The sequence below is a fragment of the Tubulanus polymorphus genome, chromosome 1 (assembly GCF_964204645.1).
Source record: "Tubulanus polymorphus chromosome 1, tnTubPoly1.2, whole genome shotgun sequence".
In the NCBI taxonomy this organism is placed as follows: Eukaryota; Metazoa; Nemertea; class Palaeonemertea; order Tubulaniformes; family Tubulanidae; genus Tubulanus; species Tubulanus polymorphus.
This window is the reverse complement of record NC_134025.1, coordinates 140,940-168,569: the sequence shown is the minus strand read 5'-3', so window position 1 is coordinate 168,569 and position 27,630 is coordinate 140,940. Positions and strand designations below refer to the sequence as shown.

General features: G+C 41.7%; 1 protein-coding gene across 1 annotated transcript in view; it reads right to left on the bottom strand.

Annotated features, from left to right (window-relative positions):
- Positions 1-2,440: 2,440 nt before the first annotated feature.
- LOC141915146 (transmembrane protein 135-like) overlaps positions 2,441-27,630 on the bottom strand; it is a 30,163-nt gene continuing 4,973 nt past the window's right edge. The window contains exons 4-13 of the mRNA XM_074806561.1: positions 23,996-24,029; positions 23,818-23,883; positions 14,057-14,103; positions 5,257-5,295; positions 4,600-4,792; positions 4,270-4,437; positions 3,889-4,029; positions 3,449-3,547; positions 3,180-3,247; positions 2,441-3,098 (exon numbers count right to left, since the gene is read on the bottom strand). Of these exons, the coding sequence (XP_074662662.1) occupies positions 2,969-3,098; positions 3,180-3,247; positions 3,449-3,547; positions 3,889-4,029; positions 4,270-4,437; positions 4,600-4,792; positions 5,257-5,295; positions 14,057-14,103; positions 23,818-23,883; positions 23,996-24,029 (985 nt within the window). The 3' untranslated portion in view covers positions 2,441-2,968. The remainder of the gene's footprint in view (positions 3,099-3,179; positions 3,248-3,448; positions 3,548-3,888; positions 4,030-4,269; positions 4,438-4,599; positions 4,793-5,256; positions 5,296-14,056; positions 14,104-23,817; positions 23,884-23,995; positions 24,030-27,630) is intronic.

The following is a 27,630-nucleotide window of genomic DNA, read 5'->3' as shown; positions in this document are numbered from 1 at the left end:
CACAACGTTTCGGCTGTTGACTAACAGCCATCATCAGGTGGATGATGATGGCTGTTGACTAACAGCCATCATCAGGACGTGGAATGATGGCTGATGATGCGGTTTCAAAATAATAAATTCTATCATATAAATTTCGAATTGTGGGATTTCCTCGATAATCTACAGAGTTCACGGATTAGAATGTTTCATGTTGTAATTCAATATTTTCATATGATTTCTATTGTTATGAATAGAGGTTCAACAAAGAGTCCTTAACGCGATGGAAATTGAACAATATTTCACTAGTGAAGGATATCCCAATAAATACAAAAAACTACAAGAGGTAGTTTGGGAAATAACAGCTCCCGAAGGTCGAGTAAGTCTTATTCTAAATTTAATCAAAATTTTAGAATCTATTATGAAATCGGACCCAGTCCCACAGTTATGAGTTAGAGTTGGATTGTTAAGTTAACTCTAGGTTCAAACTGAACTGATCAGAATCTCGGGGCCAGGTCCAAATCCCACAGTGTTCGGAGTCAAATCTGACTCTGTGGAACGGAGTCTAGTTGAACTGTTGGAGGGAACTGCGGCGTGTGTTTGATATTCCATACCTTACTTACAGAGAATCAAGTACACATTTGTGGACGTTGACCTTGAAGAGGAAGCCGACTGCGCTTACGACTATATTCATTATTTCACTAAAATCAGCGATGACGTCGGTAAGAAAATCTGTGGAACTATGCAAGGTCTGGTCGGGTATACGACCGAGAATCTGATGGTTGTTGTTCTGCATACGGATAAATCGTTTGGAGGAAGAGGATTTAAATTGTCGTTTGTCATGGTTTGAAATGTTAATAGAATAAAACATATAGAGATTTGATTTGTTATAGGCTTAAAACTACAAACCCTTAGCGAACCCTCAACAATGAACCTTCTGGTGACCCCAGACGCCCCCTAGTGATGGCGATCATGTACATTTATGAAATTGATTCATTATTTTCTAAAATCCTTGGGCTGCAGTTGGTGAAAAGTTGATTAGACATAACCGGCCGATAAACACCATAGTAACAGTGAAGTTTTAATTGTCACTGTTTCAATATTCCATTCTTGCCAACTTTTGCCTAACTGCAGCGCCCCCTGGTTAAAATTCTCTAAATTATCGTGTTTAGACTCAGGTCTCCGATATGGCTTATGTGAAATATAAATATTATATCAACAATGAGTGTGTATTTATTCATTTATCTATCAGTGCATCAATAATAGAAATGTTAATCATTATTATCGATTAATTTATTTTATAATAATTGTGTGTTTTTTATAGTGTCAGGTCTAATTTTTGCTTACGTCACAACATAATAAAACTGTTTATTCAGTATCGCTTGACAAATATAACAGTTCTAACTTACCAGTGACTTACTGGTGTTTGTTTGATTTCTTCAGTTGGTTCTCTTTTAAAGGAAGTGCTTGCTGGGTTCGAACCCGGGACACCCTCCCGTACATCCTCTATCCAGTATCAGGACCACTCTGAATCAGAATCAGTAATTACTGGGTTTCGAACCCGGGACACACGCTTAGTTTAATAATGATGCTATGGTCGCCATCGATTGGAATTTGGCTGAACTGACTAGATTGCTCTTAGTTGTCTTACTGACTCTTACTCAGTAAGTTGAAATCACACTCGCCATCTGGTGGATTTCTATGTTACTACAGTCTTATGATAGCTATATCCACCAGATGGCGAGTGTGATTTTAACGGATTAAAGAAGAGTCAGTGAGACCAGTAAGAGCTATCTAGTGAGTTCAGCCAAATTCCAATAGATGGCGATCACGTTAGAAATCTTGATATCGTCTGCTCGCTTGGCAACCTGTACATCCTTTATTCAGCATCAGGACCACTCAGAATCAGTGTCAGTAATCACCGGGTTCAAATCCGGGACACCCCTGTACATCCTCTATTCAGCATCAGGACCACTCTGAATCAGTATCCGTAATTACCGGGTTCGAACCCGGGGCACCCATGTTCATCCCCTATTCAGCATCAGGACCACTCTGAATCAGTATCAGTAATTACTGGGTTCGAACCCGGGACACCCCTGTACACCCTCTATTCAGCATCAGGACCACTATGAATCAGTATCAGTAATTACTGGGTTTGAACCCGGGACAGCCCTGTACACCCTCTATTCAGCATCAGGACCTCTCTGAATCAGTATCAGTAATTACTGGGTTTGAACCCGGGACACCCCAGTACATCCTCTATTCAGCATCAGGACCTCTCTGAATCAGTATCAGTAATTACTGGCTTCGAACCCGGGACACCTCTGTCCAGTGTGGTGATCAGAAAGATGAAACAGATGAGGATAAAATGGAATAGTGATCAAACCTTAACCAATTACAATTGAATTAATTCTTGTTTTTTGTGTCCACTATAATTCAATTACAAGTCAATGGTTTCATTTATTTGTGAATTTGAATTTATTTCTTATGAAAATAATTATATTCAACACATAAAATTTAAGTAGTGTTTATCAAATAAATCATTGATTATTATCAAAAACATTAAAGTTCCTTTTGTTTTTACTGATTGACATTCTATCAGTTCATTCACGTAAAGTCCATTTTTACAAATGATCAAACGCAATGTCACAATCTTTGACAATCTAATTGTAATACAATGTAAGGTTGTAATACAATGTAAGTCTGTAATACAATGTTTAACAGTCATGCAGTTTTCTATTATCAATTCACGAGTTTAATTTAGTTTCCGAGATCCAGTTCCACTTTTCTGGGACCCTGTTCCATAGTTCGAGAACATTGAACTATGGAACTGGATCCAGAACTGTCCTGCTCCCATCAGGTTCAAATCCCTACCGATTGAGGATCCCTGACTTGAGACATCGAAGAAAGACTTTAATATTTTATCAGAAAATATTTTGATTGTATGGATGATATGGTTAATATATCACAATGTTTGATTAGAAAGTGTATATCACTGTTGTATCTGGTTTCGAGAAGCTAAATCTGTAAATCGAGGATCGTAATCTGGCCAAAAATCTGGAATCATTTGCGATGATTTCACCCCAAAACCATCCAATAATTGACGATTCACTAAACACAATCTGAAATTAAAAACAAACTCAGAAATTTAATTGTGTTATTCGAGATATTTTCATTTTCAAACAACAGAAACATGAACTCACTTATTTCCAGTACATTTCATAATGAATCTGTAGTAAGCAGGTCGCAGATTGTGAGGTTCAGCTATAGCCTACAAAATATACATCAATCTGAATAATATCACTATACAATAGAAACTGGGATAAACTCAGACCAGTTGCACAATCAACGATAAAGAAATGAAAAGGGTACAAGTTACGAGTCTGTAAAAGATGACTTATGTCAGGACTGTGCGACTGTGCGACTGGGGTCAATTATAACCTCGAACTGTTGATCCAGGAGAAATACTTACAGTGTGTAATAATACACCGGTAGATATTGTATATAACAATATATCTGCATACTTGATATAAGGTACACATCCACGCTTGATTCCTTTAAAATACAGAATCTATAAGAAACACAAACAGATCATACGTTAGGATGATGTAATCATTGCATTTCAATTGTTAAACAAGTATTTCAAGGATGAGAGATATATCGTAGGGTTCCGGTAGATCAGGGCAATTCTTCAGTACAGATATTGGTTTTATCTCGTAATAAATGGTTCCAGAGTTTCATGAGAAGTTAAAATACATCATTTGGTCTAATTATAAGGCTATATCTCATACTTAGAATAGGAACAAGTTTCCTTGAAATGTCGAGCTTGCGCTAGTAATTTATTCAACATTTCAACTTTATGTTCAGAGAAGTTACAACAAAAAATCGTGAACTGAGAAATTGATGACTGACCTCACATAGTTTAGAAGTCATATACATAGCGATAGTTGTGCTCTTGTACCACAGCATAGAGAAACCAGCTAAAAATCCGGCAACTACAGCATGAAGTTCATCATCTTTATTCCTCAACCAACGTAATAAACAACTCACTAACTATACAAATATATACAAACATATCACACATGAATAGTGATAGTAATATGAGTATGTGAAGAGGGGGGGGGGTACTGCAGGGGTCCCTACTTATACCTATCAGTTAAGTTTCCAAAGATCTTTCATTATCAGATTTTCATGATTTTCAGTAAATATTAGATTCGATTTTTCACGAACGTCCAGGTTTTCAGGAGATTCATATAGGTGGTTGAAGGGGAGAGGAGGGTTAGAGATACTCACCCTAAATACACAGTTAAATGAACCGATAAATGCAGCTAATTTGAAGTTATCAATGTTTATTAATGCGCCGATGATCCTGGACGGTTTTTGTATAAATCTAGGTAAACCGGTGAATAATCTAATAATACTCTGTAATCCATAACCAATCAATATATTCCTCCCAGCTCCCTAGAAAATATACCAAACAGAAGATTACATTCTAGCAATCCTCCGGTGGGAATTCAAACCTGATGACATCATGAGACTCTCTGGGAGCAATGTATAGTCTTCCTGTACGGTGCTGCCACTGCTGTAAGAGGTGATAAACCGAGGAACTAATAATCAACTTACCTCTAATACATAAGATAAACAGCTATATGTATGCGGACATGTAGAATGTTTTAATCCATTTCTCAACTGTTTTAAAGATTCATCTAAAACATGTTTAATATTACGATTCAGTTGAAATCGAACTTGTTTTTTAACGGATGAAGAAACGTCAGATTTCTGTGAATGTGGAAGTTCATCTTGTCCGATAAAAAACCTGAAAATACAGAACAACATCGAATCCAGGCTATCGCCGTAATTGAGGATTCTATGGCAAGCGAGGATCCACCAGGTGTCGCTAGTATTCACTCGGTCTTCTACATTTCAATTAAAATTTAATGAATTTTTATCTAAAATAAATCAATTATTTATAAAAACGATACAAATCATTTGTCAGAAAAATGAATTCGATGTATATTTGGTGGGTCCTGCGATAACGTATGGATTTGGATTCAAATTCAGACTCAGTTTTCACTGATTTCATTAAGTAAAGTGTAATCACACATAAAATGTAATTCATCACCAAAAACATTAAAAGCGGAACATAATCTATGATTTCCAGCAAACTGAAGGTTTGATCATTTATTTACAGGTAAAATATAAGACGCTAAATTTGAATAAACTTATTACTGAATCGTGAGTGGTAGTTACGCCACCTGGTGGGATCGCTGTAATTCTCACCTGATTCCACTGAGAGCCGCCTCTTTCAAACTACCCATTCTGAAATTACATATTAGGCAAAGAAACACATCATTTTCACAATCAGCTTTACGTTTATTTCTGGGGCAGAAAGCAATCTACACCCGGTGTAAATTTGATCCAATGATTGACAGTATAATTAATCCTAGAGTACAGTTTATCTACAGAGTATAGTATGATTGTTAATTGCTGGTGAAGTTTGATTGACAGGTTGTTTGTATCGATATTAACTCCATCTGATAGACTGTAGGCCTGAGAGAGGCGCGCACCACTTTAGAATGTTTACAATACTGTCACTTTGTGTTTAGAATGTTTACGGTAAAATTTTGACAGTTTATACATTCGAATATAGATGGCGTATATGAGGTCCCACTACGCGTATTGGCTCGGTGTATCAGATATCCTCACAATGATGACATCTAGTGATGAGTATAGGAACTATTTAGACCATCAATCATTAAGTTATAGGAGGTAATTTGTAGAATGGTTGTTTCAGGATTAACTGTTGTAGTGATTGATGGCATCACCACAATACATGGAACCTTTACTGGTCGTTGATAGTTGAATTTTGGCGAAATCTCGAAAAACTGTTGGAATATTTTTAAAATATCGTCATCATTGAAGTATCAATATAATCATAGATACTATGAAAGTTTGGTATCAGGGGCTTGGACTGAGAGGACTGCGGGTGTCCTGAGGGTATCAGGGGCTGCGACTGGACTGCAGGTATCCTGAGGGTATCAGGGGCTGAGACTGGACTGCGGGTGTCCTGAGGGTATCAGGGGCTGAGACTGGACTGCAGGTGTCCTGAGGGTATCAGGGACTGGGACTGGACTGCAGGTGTCCTGAGGGTATCAGGGACTGGGACTGGACTGCAGGTGTCCTGTGACATTCAGACAACGATAACAATATGTTTTATGTAAGATTGAAATGTTTTCTGTCTGTAAATTCAGGCGTCTCGTCACAACAAAAATATGTCTGATATTTTTCTAATAAATAGATTTGCAGTTAGTTTGATGTATTGTACGCAATTAGTGCAGTTTCTAAGAATAACGTGTCCTTTATTGCACTGGTTTATCAAGTATATAACAATAAAATACAGCAATAACTTATCAAAAGGTAAAACGAAATGACCCAGAAACAGTTGAATTAGAACAAACCTAAAATAACCCGGGCCCGGCTTATGTCCAAAATCATAAAACTGGTCACAAGTTGTTATATTGGATAGAACCAAAATGAACTTAGACTGGTATTAAATAAAAGCCTTAACTTTTCAACCTATGAGCAAAATTATCTGAACAAAATTGAGATGATTGCTTGTAGGTACAACTAACTGACTGTTTTACCCAGCAGTATCTGGGGTTCAGTATCTGGGGTGCAGTATCTGGGGTTCAGTATCTGGGGTGCAGTACCTGGGGTTCAGTGTCTGGGGTTCAGTATCTGGGGTTCAGTATCTGGGGTGCAGTGTCTGGGGTTCAGTATCTGGGGTGCAGTGTCTGGGGTTCAGTATCTGGGGTTCAGTATCTGGGGTTCAGTATCTGGGGTTCAGTATCTGGGGTTCAGTATCTGGGGTTCAGTATCTGGGGTTCAGTATCTGGGGTTCAGTATCTGGGGTTCAGTATCTGGGGTCCAGTATCTGGGGTATCTGGGGTATTTTACCCAAAAGCGTCTCTAGTGTTCATTGTTTAAAATATGAAACTAAAAATCTCAAGTAGTTCAGAAAACAGATAAATGTATGAGATAAGATTCAATAAACATCAATAAATTAGATTATAAAAATCACTATCTGATTTATATCATAACCTTCGACATATCATTTCATGGGAAGACATTCTAAACAGTAAGAGAGAGAGAGAGAGAGAGAGAGAGAGAGAGAGAGAGAGAGAGCCCAGTCTCAGACTGTTATACTGACCCCCCCCCCCCCCCCAGTCTCAGACAGACGTACTGACCCCCCCCCCCCCAGTCTCAGACAGATCTACCGACACCCCCCCCCCTAGTCTCAGACAGATGTACTGACCCCCCCAGTCTCAGACAGATGTACTGACACCCCCCCCAGTCTCAGTCTGGCTGTTATTCTTATCTGTTTAACCTACTCTTAATTATAAACATATATACAATTAATTACTGTTTATAGAACTAATTACACGTAGAACTAGACTGTTAATTATTGACATCTTACCCATCACATACGTGTATATACAACCCCCTCACTCTCACTCTCTCTCCCTCTCTCCTCTCTCTCACTCTCACTCTCTCCTCTCTCTCCCCTCACTCTCACTCTCTCCTCTCTCCCCTCACTCTCCTCTCTCCCTCACTATCTCTCTCTCTCCTCTCTCCCCTCACTCTCTCACTATCTCCTCACTCTCCTCTCTTCCTCTCTCCTCCTCCCCCTCTCCTCCCCTCACTCTCTCACTATCTCCTCACTCTCCTCTCCTCTCTCCTCTCTCCCCTCACTCCTCACTATCTCCTCACTCTCCTCTCTCCCTCACTCTCTCCTCTCTCCCCTCACTCTCTCACTATCTCCTCACTCTCCTCCTTCTCTCTCCTCCTCTCCCTCACTATCTCTCTCTCTCCTCACTCTCCTCTCTCTCTTCTCTCTCCTCTCTCCCTCACTCTCTCCTCTCTCCCCTCACTCTCCTCTCTCCCTCACTCTCTCCTCTCCCCCTCACTCTCCTCTCTCCCTCACTCTCTCCTCTCTCCCCTCACTCTCTCACTATCTCCTCACTCTCCTCTCTTCTCTCTCCTCTCTCCCTCACTATCTCTCTCTCCCCTCACTCTCCTCTCTCCCTCACTCTCTCCTCTCTCCCCTCACTCTCTCACTATCTCCTCACTCTCCTCACTCTCTCACTATCTCTCTCTCTCCTCACTCTCCTCTCTCTCTTCTCTCTCTCTCTCCCTCACTCTCTCCTCTCTCCCCTCACTCTCCTCTCTCCCTCACTCTCTCCTCTCTCCCCTCACTCTCTCACTATCTCCTCACTCTCCTCCTTCTCTCTCCTCTCTCCCCTCACTATCTCTCTCTCTCCTCACTCTCTTTTTCATTCACTGATTGTGAGTCCAATTACATTTATCAGATTGTAATGCATGTATAGACAGCAGTAGCTATCGGAAGGACAGCAGGACGGATGGATGGATGGATGGACGGACAGACGGACGGATGGATGAGTAGCTGGTATAATCCTGTATAGGTAACACATACCGATGAGTTAAGCTGTTGATGAAAGTGCGGTCAGTGTTCATATCAGAATGCTCATTATTTTCACGAATCTCTCTCGTGAGTCAGTTTTTGTAAGTAAGCCCTCCGTACAATAGATATGATGATTCATCTTATCTCTTTCTTATCACCGAACTACATTTCTTTAATTAACCGAATTACTCAACTCAATTTACCATCGGTGTATGCGTAGTAATACGTTATTATCCGATTTGAACATTTCTAATTCTAAACGGACGCAAGAAATCACAACTTACAAAATAAATCGAATGTGTATCGTGTATCGTGTGTATTGTGTATCGTGTGTATTGTGTATTGTGTATCGTGTGTATTGTGTATCGTGTGTATTGTGTATCGTGTGTATGTGTGTATCGTGTATCGTGTGTATTGTGTATCGTGTGTATTGTGTATCGTGTGTATTGTGTATCGTGTGTATTGTGTATTGTGTGTATTGTGTATCGTGTGTAGTGTGTATCGTGTGTATTGTGTATCGTGTATCGTGTGTATTGTGTATCGTGTGTATTGTGTATCGTGTGTATTGTGTATCGTGTGTAGTGTGTATCGTGTATCGTGTGTATTGTGTGTATCGTGTATCGTGTGTATTGTGTGTATTGTGTGTATCGTGTATCGTGTGTATTGTGTGTATCGTGTGTATCGTGTGTATTGTGTGTATCGTGTATCGTGTATCGTGTATATCGTATTGTGCTGTACATTATCATTATAGTTTCATGTGTAAAACAATAGAACTGTGTTGTATCCGGTGAGAAGCCTTAAGGTTAAAGTACCACGCCTGCTGTACTGACTGCCTTTACACTCACTCCTCCCTCCTCCTCTCTCTTCTTCTCCTCTCTCCTCTCCTCTCTCTTCTCTCCTCCCTCCTCTCTCTTCTCTCCTCTCTCTTCTCTCCTCTCTCTTCTCTCCTCTCTCAGGGACTCGTGTTGATTCCTGAATCAGGGAGTTCTATAATCAATAGATCACCTCACTCGGCACGAGTCAGTCCATCATGTAGGAGGTGCTGCCCTCTATGATAGCATGAGAGGAACTAACTAAAAGTTACCGAGGACCGGTATGGATGAAGTGATCAGTTAGAATACTGATCAGTTGTGTGGTGTAAGGGTGAAGTGATCAGTTAGAAGACTGATCAGTTGTGTGGTGTAAGGGGTGAAGTGATCAGTTAGAAGACTGATCAGTTGTGAGGTGTAAGGGGTGAAGTGATCACTGTCGGGGAGGGGAGTTTACTGATCAGTTGTGTGGTGTAAGGGGTGAAGTGATCACTGTCGGGGAGGGGAGTTTACTGATCAGTTGTGTGGTGTAAGGGGTGAAGTGATCACTGTCGGGGGGAAGGGAGTTTAAACAGGTGGTTTATGCATGCAAAATGTTAGCATCAATCTGAAGATTTTAACATATAAAAAAAGCCACCTGTTTAATCAGTACATTGCCACCCTTCCCCCTCGGAGATATGGCCACATGGATGGGAGGGTAGCACAGTGGAGGTTAGAGAGGCTTCTGGGTGAGGGGGGGGTGTGAGAGGGTAGCACAGTGGAGGTTAGAGAGGCTTCTGGGTGAGGGGGGGGTGTGAGAGGGTAGCACAGTGGAGGTTAGAGAGGCTTCTGGGTGAGGGGGGGTGTGAGAGGGTAGCACAGTGGAGGTTAGAGAGGCTTCTGGTAGGGTTGAAATAGTCTCAGTTTGATTGACAGTTCGGTGTGCGATTGACTGACAGTCTGTGTTTAATCCTCTAACACTGCTCTTTTACACTAAACTATTGTGTCTAAGACGGGTCTATTATTCGACAATGTTTGTACTATTTAAGGCGAACTGTGTTTGAATGTAAAATCCCTGAGGCTTCGTCCATAGCTCAACTCATGCTTCACTGTGTGCTCAAATTCCTTAGGTTTTAATCCACCAGAAATACCCGCATTTAACAATACAGCCAACGTGGCCAGCGGCACCTACTGGGGTCTACACCGGCTCCTACTGGGGTCTACAGCGGCTCCTACTGGGGCCTACACCGGCTCCTACTGGGGTCTACAGCGGCTCCTACTGGGGCCTACACCGGCTCCTACTGGGGTCTACAGCGGCTCCTACTGGGCCTACAGCGGCTCCTACTGGGGTCTACAGCGGCTCCTACTGGGGTCTACAGCGGCTCCTACTGGGGCCTACACCGGCTCCTACTGGGGTCTACAGCGGCTCCTACTGGGGGCCTACAGCGGCTCCTACTGGGGCCTACAGCGGCTCCTACTGAGGCCTACACCGGCTCCTACTATTAACATACACGTCAGCCCTGTATTAACATACACGGCACCCCTGTATTAACATACACGGCAGCCCTGTATTAACATACACGGCAGCCCTGTATTAACATACACGGCAGCCCTGTATTAACATACACGGCAGCCCTGTATTAACATACACGTCAGCCCTGTATTAACATACACGTCAGCCCTGTATTAACATACACGTCAGCCCTGTATTAACATACACGGCAGCCCTGTATTAACATACACGTCAGCCCTGTATTAACATACACGTCAGCCCTGTATTAACATACACGTCAGCCCTGTATTAACATACACGTCAGCCCTGAATTAACATACACGTCAGCCCTGTATTAACATACACGTCAGCCCTGAATTAACATACATTATATTAACATATAACAGACTGACTCCACACGACCTCGAATGTCTACTCCACGTGACCTCGAATGTCGCGATTAAATCAAATTTTCAACACGATTAATGAGTCCATACGTCAATCATCACCTAGCAACAACAACAATATACCATTGATCTGACGTTAATTCATACTGCGATCAATGGGGAATTAATAATCGATTGAAAAAAATATCATCAAATCTGAATTAATTACTATGGAAATAAAATGTATCTAAATTTGTTTGTTGTTTTATTGATTTAAAATGAAGCCCTTCAGCTGTAACTATAGATACTAACCTCTATTACTGCTGTATTCATATTACAATGTATTCTATTACTGAATCATTGAATTACTCTAAACTACATCAAACTACATCAACTACAGACATCAAACTACATCAACTACAGACATCAAACTACATCTATTTTCAAAAACCACTTAGACCCAACCCTATCATAGATAGATAGGCTGACACTGGTTTCTAACTAGAAGATGATTCAGTTTGTGTTGTATGAGTACCCATCATAAACTCTGTTTTAATGTAATGTATAAAAATATGAGAGTATTCAACTGATTCTAATAGGATTAGTGAGTAAACCACAGCAGCAGCAGCAGCAGCAGCGGCGGCGGCGGCAGTAGCAGCAGCAGCAGCCAACGACAGCAGCAGCAGCAGCAGCAGCAGCAGCAGCAGCAGCAGCAGCAGCAGCAGCAGCAGCAGCAGCCAGCCACGACAGCAGCAGCAGCAGCAGCAGCCCGTCAGTCAGTGTGTGTTTGATGCGGAGACTGCGCCGATCTGAGTGATGAATTTCATAATTTCATTAGTAAATGTGACACTAGTTTAATGGATACATCAGGAGCGCCCCCTACAGACACTGAAACCCCCGGGATAACTTCTGGGGGGGGGGGCAACTGCACCAGCTAAATACAGCTCTGTTCACACGGGTGCCAAAATGGGCCCAATGAAGTTTGGCCAGACCAAAATGTCGGACCAGGTCTGAGCCAAATTTCAGCATGAGACAAATGATTGCGTTCGAATTGCAACTAGTTGCAGCTTTGTTTAAGTATTGTTTAGTATCGAGTGAATGGTCTAATTAGACACGGACACGATTTGGCTCAGACCTGATCCGTGCCAGTTTGGCCCGGGACAAATCATCTCTGTGGTTATAGCGAGGTCACATCTCTCCCCAAGAGTAAACACAAAATAGAAGAATGTGTTGAATGAAAACAAACTGTCAATCAAACTTTCTCCTACACAATTCAAAGGTGCCTTTTTATTCATTGTTCAAACTTGTTTTCTTTTAATCATTTTTATGAAAAGAGAGAGAGAGAGAGAGAGAGAGAGAGAGGGAGGGAGGGAGGGAGAGAGGGAGGGAGGGAGGGGGAGAGAGGGAGGGAGGGAGAGAGAGAGAGAGAGAGGGAGGGGGAGAGAGAGAGAGAGAGGGGGAGGGAGGGAGGGAGGGAGAGAGCGAGAGAGAGCGAGAGAGAGAGAGAGAGAGAGAGAGAGAGAGAGAGAGAGAGAGCGAGAGAGCGAGAGAGCGAGAGAGAGCGAGAGAGAGCGAGAGAGAGAGAGAGAGAGAGGGAGAGAGGGAGAGAGGGAGAGAGGGAGAGAGGGAGAGAGGGAGAGAGGGAGAGAGGGAGAGAGGGAGAGAGGGAGAGAGGGAGAGAGGGAGAGAGGGAGAGAGGGAGAGAGGGAGAGAGGGAGAGAGGGAGAGAGGGAGAGAGGGAGAGAGGAGAGAGGGAGAGAGGGAGAGAGGGAGAGAGGGAGAGAGGGAGAGAGGGAGAGAGGGAGAGAGGGAGAGAGGGAGAGAGGGAGAGAGGGAGAGAGGGAGAGAGGGAGAGAGGGAGAGAGGGAGAGAGGGAGAGAGGGAGAGAGGGAGAGAGGGAGAGAGGGAGAGAGGGAGAGAGGGAGAGAGGGAGAGAGGGAGAGAGGGAGAGAGGGAGAGAGGGAGAGAGGAGAGAGGGAGAGAGGGAGAGAGGGAGAGAGGGAGAGAGGGAGAGAGGGAGAGAGGAGAGAGAGAGAGAGAGAGAGAGAGAGAGAGAGAGAGAGAGAGAGAGAGAGAGAGAGAGAGAGAGAGAGAGAGAGAGAGAGAGAGAGAGAGAGAGAGAGAGTGTAGAATGTTTATCAGAGTTCTGAGTTCATTTATATTCCAAATACAATTCAAACTGCGAGTCAAAATAGAGAGTGAGATAGAGGTCGCTGTGAGAGCTCCTCCCTCCTCCCCCTCCTCCCTCCATCCCCCCAACGTCAAATATAATTGTCAACATATTGTCATCATTTTTTTTACGACAACCATTATTAACCCGAAGATTCTGTTACCATGGTTACAAAAAGGAAAATATAGCCGCGTGTGTGTAATTTATGATAGAACGTGTCTACTCTGATGATTATCATTTATCCTTATCCCGAATTCGACGTCACTCAACATTACACCGGGCTGAACTAGATTCCGGTCAAGGTCGAGGACTATATCCGACCGACCGCACTAGGAAACCCTTATTACATCATGATTATTTATAAGAGAAACTTCTAGAAATAAACATCAAATAAATGATGATAAAAACTAGAGAAAAGTTTCTAACCTAAATATACAAAATACTGATTCATAATTAAATATCAAACAGAAAAGTGCGTTTAATGTTCGAGTAGTGAAATAAATAAACAGTGAAATCATCGTTATATTAGTACCATCTAAAACTCTACACAACTCAATGATATTATTTGAAAGTCTATAAAGATCAGAGCTGCCGTTTAGGATTGACTGGTAGATACAATCAGCCGCAGGTTTTACAAGCTGATATTTTCAAAAAGCCTTCACATCGGTTACTGATCCATCAACAAATCAATCTTTGATGTTTCCAATATATATGTGTCATTCTCTGACAAAGAGGAAGTTAAATAGACAGTGAACAACTTACCGATATAAATACATATAAACAGCAGCCGTTATACTGAATACTAAAACCTGGAAAATACAATACAAAAATACATTGTTTTAAGAAACGAATGAAATACGTGATTTGGCCTACGTTACTACGGTTTCTCATCAGTAATAAATGAACGGTTTCTACTTTATTTGTTTTAAAGGTTTTCATCCAAAAATAAAAACATCAGACACTCATTAACCCCCCCCCCCCTCTCCCAATCGCCCCTCAACCACTCCACCCCCAAAACATTAACCCCCCCACCCTTTCGACTCTCCCACTCCCCCTCAACCACTCAACTCCCAAAACATTAAGCACCCATTAACCCCCCTCTCCCACTCCATCCTCAATAACATCGAACACATCCCTGGATACACCCCCTTCTCCAGGAAAGCACAATGTTTTTGGTGACTTCAGTGAATTCCAGACTTTGGTATCATATGTGTTTATACTGTTTCAGTAACTGCACAGAATAATGTCACATACCAGGAACCTGCAGTAGATATATCAATGAAAGAGATCTCTGCTGAGAGACTTCAATAGCTTATAGACACACTAGAAATTGTATTGTTTATTTTTAGATATTTCTAGAACCATTTCTTAATAGACTTCATATGTCTTTTAATCTGCGGCATGTCTCATAGCAACAACAACACAACATCATCATCATCACAGCTCCATCATCACCACACAACAGCACCACCATCACCACACAACAGCACCACCATCACCACACAACACCACCATCACCACACAACAGCACCACCATCATCACCACACAACAGCACCACCATCACCACCACACAACAGCACCATCACCACACAACAGCACCATCACCACACAACAGCACCACCACCACACAACAACACCATCACCACACAACAGCACCATCACCACACAACAGCACCACCACCACACAACAGCACTATCACCACACAACAGCACCATCACCACACAACAGCACCACCAGCACACAACAGCACCACCAGCACCACCATCATCACCACACTTCGCAGCACCACCGGTACCACACAGACTCTAGTCAATAGCACACTAGTCTCTAGTTTTAATATCCAGCACCCCAATACCATGACCACGAATTAAAAAGCATCCCTCAATAGCTTCAGCGCCCCCTGTCTGTATCACCCCCTGGCTCTAACGCCCCCCCCCCCCTCTGCATGGCTCTAGCAGTATTCAGATGATATTCTAATTAAAATCAATTCTCTCATATTTCCTAATTCTGTACATTATCACATTCATCAGAATAGGATAAACTTTTCATCAACATCTTAACAATTAAATCTTTTAAATGTCTAGAATTACTCCAGATTTTAATCAGTCACATGCTGCGAATCCTGGTATACAGCTAATCCTGGTATACAGCTAATCCTGGTATACAGCTAATCCTGATTGGTATCTAATTTAAAATTTTATTATACTTTAAAAAAACATGTTGTAATGATTGACGATGGCTGTAGTAGGAGTGTAGAGGAGTCGGTCGGTCGGTCGGTCGGGTCGATCGGTCGATCGGTCGATCGTGGTCGATCGGTCGATCGGTCGATCGGTCGATCGGTCGATCGGTCGGTCGGTCGGTCGGTCGGTGACAGGTATTTGCAGGACTCGGGTGACAGGTATTTGCAACTAGGTGTCAGTTATTTTGCAGGTTGTTTGACTATTTGCCGGCACTGGTAAGTGAGGTTAAGAGTTAACTTTTATGAGTCACAAAAGAGAATAAAGAAATGAATTGAACTTTGATCGTCAGTATTTCATCTTGTTCCATTAAACGTTATGTTTCCACATGACTGAAATTAAAGAATCAACCACATAATTAAAGCCTGCTGCGGAGAGTAGAAAAGAGTGCACCTTTCATCCAGTATCTCGAGAACCGCAGTCATTATTGAAAGATTGGACTCTTACAAGGTTCACATCTCAGCAGCAGCAGCAGCAGCAGCAGCGACAGCAGCAGCATCATTGCTGTGGAGGACAGAAAATGTTATGATGAAATAATCAGTTTGTGCAGCTTTGAGCCGAAAAAGATGAAAGACACAACTACTGAGTTTGAGTAATACATGAAACATGAAAGACTATCAGAACTGACTGTAAGACCCGACAAGCTGACTGACTGGCTGGCTGGGTAACTGGTTGTCTGACTAGATGGCTAGCTAGCCGACTGACTGGCTGGTTAGATAGCTGGCTAGCTGACTGGTTAGATAGCTGACTGACTGGCTAGTTGGCTAGAAAGCCGACTGACTGGCTGGTCAGCTGACTGGTTAGATAGCTACCTGACTGTGTGGTTAGCCGACTCGCTAGGAAGCTGGCTAGGTCAGGGTGGCGCCACTATCTACCCATTTACAAATCACCTGAGTTTCCCTTGATTTTTCCATGTGGTTACATAAAATTCCTCGTTTCTAACTGCCTAACTGCCTAGCTAGCTAGCTAGCTAGCTAGCTAGCCTTGGCAGGACTGGTTACCCTTGGAACTTGTTTCATGCACCCTTCAAATGGATATCTACAGAAACTTCTACATCTAGGCTAAAACTCTGTATATCACACCACACTCAAACTGGAGGGAGGGAGAGGGAGAGGAGAGGGGAGAGGGAGGGAGGGAGGGAGAGGGAGAGGGAGAGGGAGGGAAAGGAAGGGGAGAGGGAGAGGGAAGGGAGAGGGAGGGAAGAGAGGGAGAGGGAGAGAGAGAGAGAGAGAGAGAGAGAGAATGATCAGTAAATGTATTTCCACATAAAAAGTGAATCAATCAGCTGGAAGGTAGGTTGAACCAGAAGGACATTGCTCGACTACATCTTAGATCTTCTGCCTCAAGGAACTTGACTGCTAGTCATCAGCAGCAGCGGCAAAACATAACACGAAATTATACAAAATATTCTCTCATAAATATATCGATAATAAATCAGAAATATCAGAAAACATGAGAAGACATCAAAACATACCATCACTGCCATTAGATACCAGATAAACTACCTTGAATGAATGAGTAGTTTATGCGCTGGCTGGAGTGAGTCATTATTGAATCTAATTCACATTTCTCATTCAATGTTTCTGTTTTAATTAAATGATAATTTACTTTTGAAGTATATTTTCAGTTGAGAGATAGAGTTGAAAGATCAGTTGAAAGATGAGTTGAAAGATGAGTTGAGAGATGAGTTGAGAGATTAGAGTGAGATATCAGTGATATATGAATTGAGATATAAAGAATTGAGAGATGAATTTGAGAATGAATTTGAGAGGAATTGAGAGTAAGGTGAAAAAGAGTGAGAGAGAGAGTTGAAGGATGCGTTGAGAGATTCAGTTGAGAGATTGAGTAGAGATTAAGTGAGAGATTCAGTTGAGAGGAGTTTGAGAGATGAGTTCAGAGTTTGGTTGATTCTGCACTTGAAAAATCTCAATTTTTAACATATAAACCTCTATGTTGACATATGTTGAAATGATTCAACAATTATGAATGTAAATATAAAAGGTTTTTTCCTCTAATACTGTGTTTGTTTATAGCACAAAGCAACAATGAACTTAATTTACCAACAGTTATTCATATAAACATCAATTCTGTAAGTCAAAAGTTTGGAACGGTTCATAAAATATTTTTTAAAAAAAACAATCTCAAGATGCAGTCTTCTGGGGTAACTTAGTAATTTGAATATATACCCAGATTTGTGCCAAGAATTTAATCAAACAATTTTTTTCCAGGAGCCTTGAACCAAATATTCGAATGCCAAATATTATTATAAAGTATAGGAAAATGGCCACCAGGAAGAGATGATTGATTGATCCGCGCCCTGTCCACCGGATATGGATGCTCAAGCTCCATCAAATTGTGGGAGGAGTGAAATAACTGTCAATCATGAATTGATAGACGGTTTGGGTGAGTCAGAGATGTTTTTAAAACTGTTGTAATCAGGATTAAAATAAAGTTTATGGAGAACAGAAACACAGAACAGCAGTATAATCAATATCTGTGATACAACTCTCCCCCTCTCCCCCTCCCCTCCCCTCCCCTCCCCTCTCTCCCTCCCCTCCCTCTCCCTTCCCCTCCCCTCACAGATACAACTGGGCAGAAAAACAAATCAATCCATAATGATTGTAAACTTTATAGAAAACATCAAAGTTAAATTGAGATTGCCTGTGATTAGAAACTTCACTTGCCTCCGGGTGAAAATCATAAACTAATTAAAATTTCCGATTTCTAGTTTTAAATGTTGTAATTCTTGTAGTCAATTGAATTAAAATGATGCACGATCATAAACAATCTCACAGATCCTACAGCTAAAAACATCCGGGTTTATTCCTCAAAACATCCGGGTTTATCCCTCAAAACATCCGGGTTTATACATCAAAACATCCGAGTTTATACCTGAAAACATCCGGGTTTATACCTGAAAACATCCGGGTTTATACCTGAAAACATCCGGGTTTATACCTGAAAACATCCGGGTTTATACCTGAAAACATCCGGGTTTATCCCTCAAAACATCCGGGTTTATACCTGAAAACATCCGGGTTTATACCTCAAAACATGTTCCAAATTTCATTATGAAATACTTAATTTAATCGATTCATGAAATATCAAAATACTAAATACTAGTAAATAAATAAACATATGTTATGTAATGTCCATCTTCTAGTTCAGCCGTAACATATGTTTATTAGTAGTAAATTGCCCAACAATGCAATTAAGAACTTTATTAGTCGTGTAGTGAATTCTGTAGGGTCACCACACCTGACTGGTCACCAGTCACCACACCTGACTGGTCACCAGTCACCACACCTGACTGGTCACCAGAGGTAAATGGTCACCACACTGACCAGATAAACCAGCAAACCGTGGCAATCACCAATAGCTCAGTGGTCTGGTGGTTAGAGTGCTGGGTTTGCAATCTGGGGACCCAGGTTCAAATCCTGCTAGGGTTAGGGTTTCTGACAACTTAGGGTTAGGGTTATGGAGGACCTAGGGTTAGGGTTATGGGTGACCCCTAAGGGTTAGGGTTGGATAGCATTCATAATTTTACCAAAACCAGAGTCGTTCTTTGATACAAATCATCTTCATTAAATCATGTTAGTTCTCAAAAGTTTGGCTACTTTATTTTGTTATATTTCCTAAACTGGTTGCGACCGGTTGCGACCGGTTGCGACTGGTTGCGACTGGTTGTGACCGGTTGTGACTGGTTGCGACTGGTTGTGACTGGTTGTGAATGGTCAGCCTCTGTCCTCCTCATTCCTCTAAACATCCAGACTGTAGTGTGATTCTAAGTCTCTAAAACTCTCCATCTTTGATGTAGCAGTTTTTCTCAGTAAATTAGAGATCAGATTACTAGCTGGAAGAGAGTAAGAACTGGTTGCTCTCCTCTCCCTCTCCTCTCTCTCTCTCCTCTCTCTCTCCTCTCCCTCCTCCTCTCCTCTCTCTCTCTCTCTCTCTCTCTCCCTCTCTCTCTCTCTCTTCCCTCTCTCCCTCTCTCCTCTCCTCTCTCTCTCTCTCTCTCTCTCCTCTCCCTCCTCTCCCTCTCCTCTCCCTCTCCTCTCCTCTCTCTCTCTCTCTCTCTCCCTCTCCTCTCTCTCTCCTCTCCTCTCTCTCTCCTCTCCCTCTACGTCACCTCCTTCCTTCCCTCTTAATCTTCACAAATCCTAGTTTTTTATGTTGACGTGTTGATAATTGAGGAATTTAAATTTATCAAAATAGTGGTGGAATGATTTTAAAACGTGCTGCAGTTTTGTGTTTGTCAGGTGTTATAAGTGTAATTAACACTGTCAGTGGTACACAGGCAGCAACAGCAGCAGCAGCAGCAGCAGCTGTGGGCAGTGACGGGCGACAGGTACACTCCGTGTAGACTCTCTACATAAACCAGCAGCAGCAGCAGCAGCAGCAGCAGCAGCAGCAGGAGGAGGATATTTTTTACCTGACTATGAGTCATCAATCCTCTCTCGCTCTGTCAACTGATTCCAACGTCTTTTTCAATTTAAATTTGCCAAAAGCGTTTAGTTTCTCTTAAAACACTGGAACATTGATCATAAAACTTTCAACACTAATTACTTCTGACAAGACCACACTATGATTCAACCCCCATTCCTTAGTCTCCACAACCACCTTCACCTTCCCTTTTAAATAATATAAAAATACTGATTTTTGCTGGAGGCACAGTTTATGAGAAAACGACTTTTAGCAGTAGCAGCAGCAGCAGCAGCAGTAGCACAGGTGTCTTAATGAAATTAATGAAATATCTCCTTGGTCAGGTTTGAAAGCCATCACTTGTCAAACCGCAGAAAGAAACTCTGTCACTGTCTGGATTCAAACTATCAATTGTCGGGGGTGAAGAGCTCAGAGAAGAACTACAGAAAGAAACTCTGTCACTGTCAGGATTCAAACTATCAATTGTCGGGGCTGGAGAGCTCAGAGAAGAACTACAGAAAGAAACTCTGTCACTGTCTGGATTCAAACTATCAATTGTCGGGGCTGGAGAGCTCAGAGAAGAACTACAGAAAGAAACTCTGTCACTGTCAGGATTCAAACTATCAATTGTCGGGGCTGGAGAGCTCAGAGAAGAACTACAGAAAGAAACTCTGTCACTGTCTGGATTCAAACTATCAATTGTCGGGGGTGGAGAGCTCAGAGAAGAACTACAGAAAGAAACTCTGTCACTGTCAGGATTCAAACTATCAATTGTCGGGGGTGGAGAGCTCAGAGAAGAACTACAGAAAGAAACTCTGTCACTGTCAGGATTCAAACTATCAATTGTCGGGGGTGGAGAGCTCAGAGAAGAACTACAGAAAGAAACTCTGTCACTGTCTGGATTCAAACTATCAATTGTCGGGGGTGGAGAGCTCAGAGGAGAACCACTGAAAGAAACTGTCACTGTCAGGATTCAAACTATCAATTGTCGGGGGTGGAGAGCTCAGAGAAGAACTACAGAAAGAAACTCTGTCACTGTCAGGATTCAAACTATCAATTGTCAGGGTGGAGAGCTCAGAGAAGAACTACAGAAAGAAACTCTGTCACTGTCAGGATTCAAACTATCAATTGTCGGGGGTGGAGAGCTCAGAGAAGAACTACAGAAAGAAACTCTGTCACTGTCAGGATTCAAACTATCAATTGTCGGGGGTGGAGAGCTCAGAGAAGAACCACAGAAAGAAACTGTCACTGTCAGGATTCAAACTATCAATTGTCGGGGGTGGAGAGCTCAGAGAAGAACTACAGAAAGAAACTCTGTCACTGTCAGGATTCAAACTATCAATTGTCAGGGTGGAGAGCTCAGAGAAGAACTACAGAAAGAAACTCTGTCACTGTCAGGATTCAAACTATCAATTGTCGGGGGTGGAGAGCTCAGAGAAGAACTACAGAAAGAAACTCTGTCACTGTCAGGATTCAAACTATCAATTGTCGGGGGTGGAGAGCTCAGAGAAGAACCACAGAAAGAAACTCTGTCACTGTCAGGATTCAAACTATCAATTGTCGGGGGTGGAGAGCTCAGAGAAGAACCACAGAAAGAAACTCTGTCACTGTCAGGATTCAAACTATCAATTGTCAGGGGTGGAGAGCTCAGAGGAGAACTACAGAAAGAAACTCTGTCACTGTCAGGATTCAAACTATCAATTGTCGGGGGTGGAGAGCTCAGAGAAGAACTACAGAAAGAAACTCTGTCACTGTCAGGATTCAAACTATCAATTGTCGGGGGTGGAGAGCTCAGAGAATAACTACAGAAAGAAACTCTGTCACTGTCAGGATTCAAACTATCAATTGTCGGGGGTGGAGAGCTCAGAGAAGAACTACAGAAAGAAACCCTGTCACTGTCTGGATTCAAACTATCAATTGCCGGGGTGGAGAGCTCAGAGGAGAACCACTGAAAGAAACTGTCACTGTCAGGATTCAAACTATCAATTGTCGGGGGTGGAGAGCTCAGAGAAGAACTACAGAAAGAAACTCTGTCACTGTCAGGATTCAAACTATCAATTGCCGGGGTGGAGAGCTCAGAGGAGAACCACTGAAAGAAACTGTCACTGTCAGGATTCAAACTATCAATTGTCGGGGGTGGAGAGCTCAGAGAAGAACTGTAGCCATCAGACCTTTTATGGAGCTAAAATACTTGATCTGTATGAAATAAAACTCCTCAGGAATTTTCTCTTGGAAAATTCTGATAATGTTTTTAATGTTTAGAGGAATTCATGCTGGTCATATAAATACAAATAGCTTACATAACAGGGGAAATCTGACACTGAAATTGTTTGATTCATAAAGGTTTAACGCAGTAGGGCATCATAGGAGTTCTACATCCCAGGCACCCAGTATAAACTACACCATCAGAGTGCTTGTAAAACAGCTACAACACTGCGTATATACCCACTAGACCCTGCGTATATACCCACTAGACCCTGCGTATATACCCACTAGACCCTGCGTATATACCCACTAGACCCTGCGTATATACCGACTAGACCCTGCGTATATACCGACTAGACCCTGCGTATATACCCACTAGACCCTGCGTATATACCCACTAGACCCTGCGTATATACCCACTAGACCCTGCGTATATACCCACTAGACCCTGCGTATATACCCACTAGACCCTGCGTATATACCCACTAGACCCTGCGTATATACCCACTAGGCCCTGCCTATACCCAGATTAACCCTATATCTACAGTCAAAGCTAAGTCCATAAGTTGTCTGAAGTTACAACCAAAATGATTTCAAGTTGTTCCCATTTTGCCGCCAGTGCTGTTACTGGTGCTGCTGCTACAACTGGTGCTGTTCCTGGTGCTGTTCCTGGTGCTGTTACTGGTGCTGCTGCTACAACTGGTGCTGTTCCTTGTGCTGTTACTGGTGCTGTTCCTGGTGCTGCTGCTACAACTGGTGCTGTTCCTGGTGCTACTACTGGTGCCATGCTGTGCAGAGTTATTTAATGTAACAGAATGAGCTGTTAATTACTGAAAGTGAAACTGATTCGTTTAACTAATTACGATCAGTCTGATTGGTTTATTCTCAAATTCTCAATCGCACCTGTTCAAACATTCATTACACATTGCTATATCATTACTAGAGGTTTTTGTCAAGAGTGAAATATTCCATCACTTTTCCTCAAAACCACACAACGAGAGAGAGAGGGAAGGAAGAGAAGTTGCTTCTATTGTCTCAGAGTCTCGGGAACTCAATAGAGTCTCAGTATCAAGAGTCTCGGGGGGGGGGGGGAAGTTTTAAAAGTAGCCACAAACATTAAAGATAAGTGTTGTGGGCTGCTGATGCTGCTGGTGCTGCTGGTGCTGCTGATGCTGCTGATGCTGCTGATGCTGCTGATGCTACCTCCTCCTCAATCGTAGTAAAAAATGACCAAAGCAAAAAGATAAAAGCCCGATCTAATTGGTATAATACATTAATTTATAGACAGCATGCTTAGGTCTTATGATGTTTCTTTTGAAGTAAAGACTGACAGAGAATCGTCACACACAGAGAGGAGAGAGAGAGAGTGGAGAGAGAGAGAGAGAGAGAGAGAGAGAGAGAGAGAGAGAGAGAGAGAGAGAGTGGAGAGAGAGAGTGAGTCATCGCTGTCTTTTCCTTTAGCTATATATCACTGTAGAAACCAATCTATTGTCACCAGGCCGTGGTGGAGGTGTGGGGGACCTCCGGCGGGAACCACTCTCTGTAGAGAGAGAGAGGGTGGAGGTAGTGGGGGACCTCCAGCGGGAACCACACTCTCCAGAGAGAGAGAGGGGGTGAGAGAGAGAGGGAAAGAGAAGGGGGAAGATATTGTTTTTACCTCAATATTGTTGATAGTTCGAACGAGTCCTCGAGAAATTAACATTCGTAACAATGATTCAACAGCCTAGAAACCAACAAATATCACTATCAAAATATCACTATCAAAATATCAAATATCTTCATTTTCTTACAAATGTACGAGTGATAAATGCTGAGGGGATGTGACAGGTACTTACTATTGTAGCTGTATACAGCGCTAATAAACCACGCCTATAAAAAACATACAAACAAATATTTTACACAGATTTGTTTTTATCTTATACAATTTACACATAGTTTCATTCATATGGTATAAAAACAACAGAATTCATTGAATATTGAGATGACTGGGAGTCATATATCAGGAGACCGGTATATATATATATATATAGGTTTGTAAGGGGTCTATCATATGTTAGGATGTGAACTAGTTTTTATGATCGGTTGCTTTTAAATAAACGGCACCAGAGAATTATTTGTGACGGCTAAATTAACAATTACTGGTGTCAATTACATGTATTGTGAAAACCATAGGATAATTATCATAAAATTACTAATATAGATGAGAGAGAATGAGTGAGGTGTTCTTACTACTCTTACTACTCTTACTGCTCTTACTGGTTCTAATAATACACCCATATCACATTACACCCATTATACCCTGTTATACCGTTATACTAACGCGTTATACCGTTATACTAACGCGTTATACCGTTATACTAACGCGTGATACCGTTATACTAACGCGTTATACCGTTATACTAACGCGTTATACCGTTATACTAACGCGTGATACCGTTATACTAACGCGTTATACCGTTATACTAACGCGTTATACCGTTATACTAACGCGTTATACCGTTATACTAACGCGTTATACCGTTATACTAACGCGTTATACCGTTATACTAACGCGTTATACCGTTATACTAACGCGTTATACCGTTATACTAACGCGTTATACCGTTATACTAACGCGTTATACCGTTATACTAACGCGTTATACCGTTATACTAACGCGTTATACCGTTATACTAACGCGTTATACCGTTATACTAACGCGTTATACCGTTATACTAACGCGTTATACCATTATACTAACGCGTTATACCGTTATACTAACGCGTTATGCTGTTATACTACCCTATCCATCTCTTGCTTCTTTAAATCTACTAAGAATCATTCAAATTTACTTTCAGTGTCGTCTCCCTCAAGTCAACTACTACTGTTAAATACAGGAATCACTCATCATGTTAAGGATTTTATACCTCGAACCTTGAAGAAAGTTTCTTCAACAAGAAAAAACATTCAACAGTTTTCAATGATAAATCATAGTATAAATCAATAATTATCCGGGCAATTACCCGGTATACTGACTATACATACCAGTATACAGGTAACGGAGCTAGTGATTATTGATTATTGTTAATCAATATATAATTAATTAATCAGTGATTGATGCATTAGTAACAGTAATAAATGAGTGGGAAGGATGATCAACAGTCAAAAGACTAACACTCCAACCACAGATAAACTAAACACATACATCCGCCCGGAGCACTCCAACCACAGCTATACTAAACACATACATCCGCCCGGAGCACTCCAACCACAGCTATACTAAACACATACATCCGCCCGGAGCACTCCAACTACAGCTATACTAAACACATACATCCGCCCGGAGCACTCCAACTACAGCTATACTTAACACATACATCCGCCCGGAGCACTCCAACTACAGCTATACTTAACACATACATCCGCCCGGAGCACTCCAACTACAGCTATACTAAACACATACACCCACCCGGAGCACTCCAACTACAGCTATACTAAACGCATACACCCACCTTGCACTGGTCACGTGACCACTATCAGTCTATACTGGTCACGTGACCACTATCAGTCTATACTGGTCACGTGACCACTATCAGTCTATACTGGTCACGTGACCACTCAGTCTACACTGGTCACGTGACCACTATCAGTCTACACTGGTCACGTGACCACTCAGTCTACACTGGTCACGCATCAAGCATCGCGCAAATTTATTTCCGGCCATTAGTTGATAGCAGCCTGACAACAACATTATCACTTACAATACCCAACATGTCCCAACAACATGTCCCAACATGACCCAACAACATGAACCAACATGAACCAACAACATGAACCAACATGAACCAACATGAACCAACAACATGACCCAACAACATGTCCCAACATGTCCCAACAACATGTCCCAACAAAGTAACAAGATAGTAACAAATTATCATTGAAATTCAATGTGAAATATTTAGTTTTTTATGACAAATACTTTTCCGTAACTAACGAATTCACTAATTTTCATTTCTCCGTCAAAGAACAAAGAAATTGACCGATTCTTTATTGCAGTCACTTAGCAACACGAGTGATAGTGATAGGGACGAACGAGATATTTGACAGATTCCAGTTGGATGTGTCATACACACTGACTGACTGATCCTTCCTGTACCACCTCCTCCCACCTCTCCCCTCCAGCAACCCCCCTTCAAACACTGTTCACAAACCTGATGATGAGGCCAATTTTTCTAGTGTAATCACCAGTGATTTTTCAGTTGAGATAATTTCCTTTGTTCACGGGCAACAAAAATATGGCTTCATAAAGTAATTACACTGACAGCTAACACTCTCACTTCTCTCTCCTCTCTCTCCTCCTCTCCCTCTCTCTCTCCTCTCAGGAGAAAGTGAATTCAGAAGCCTAATAAAATTTTTGCATTTTTGTGTTCCATCAAATTTGAATTTAATACAAACAACTAAATCTTTTCAATAAATCCCTAATTTAATTTTACTTTTTATGGTAGAAATTTGATAAAATTCTGAAATGGATTTCATTAAGATTTTATTCTTGATGAAAAACACCAAAATAAATTCAGTAAAAACTCGGTGAAAAATTCATGAGTTTCTTACGATCCGTTGAATAATATCTGTTTCAACTATAAACGTCATTATCGAGTGTAAAATGGCTGATTGCCAAATCAGGAAATTAATACTCGAATATTTGAATAAAACTTGACTGAATCAAATTACGTCCAATAAACAGAATCAATAAACAAGGCAAAAACTCTATCAAATCATAAAATATAACTTCAATAATTCTCGATAATATCTTAGAATCCAAACATGAAATTCAGTGATTTATTGAGAGAGAACATAAATAACTACAGATTAATAGAACTATTAAAAAGTTGATTATACAGGGTTCATACAACACCAGAGCTAGGGCCCCCACATAGTTAGGAGGAAATCCATTCCACCTTCGATAAACTTTCTGGTAACCACGATATTTTTGTTTTTATTCAAAAATAATTAGCTTCAGATTTCAGTTATTTTTCTTCAACGAGATTTTCTATAATTGATTGATAAACATGTGAGGAATTAACTAACAAATGACAACAGTAAGTCAGTAGTCTGTAAACTGTCTCCTCAATGACGGGGTGAGGTATGAGAGGGAAGAACTGTCTCCTCAATGACGGGGTGAGGTATGAGAGGGAAGAACTGTCTCCTCAATGACGGGGTGAGATATGAGAGGGAAGGAATGTCTCCTCAATGACGGGGTGAGGTATGAGAGGGAAGAACTGTCTCCTCAATGACGGGGTGAGGTATGAGAGGGAAGGAATGTCTCCTCAATGACGGGGTGAGGTATGAGAGGGAAGAACTGTCTCCTCAATGACGGGGTGAGGTATGAGAGGGAAGGAATGTCTCCTCAATGACGGGGTGAGGTATGAGAGGGAGGAATGTCTCCTCAATGACGGGGTGAGGTATGAGAGGGAAGGAGGAGGGATTGAGT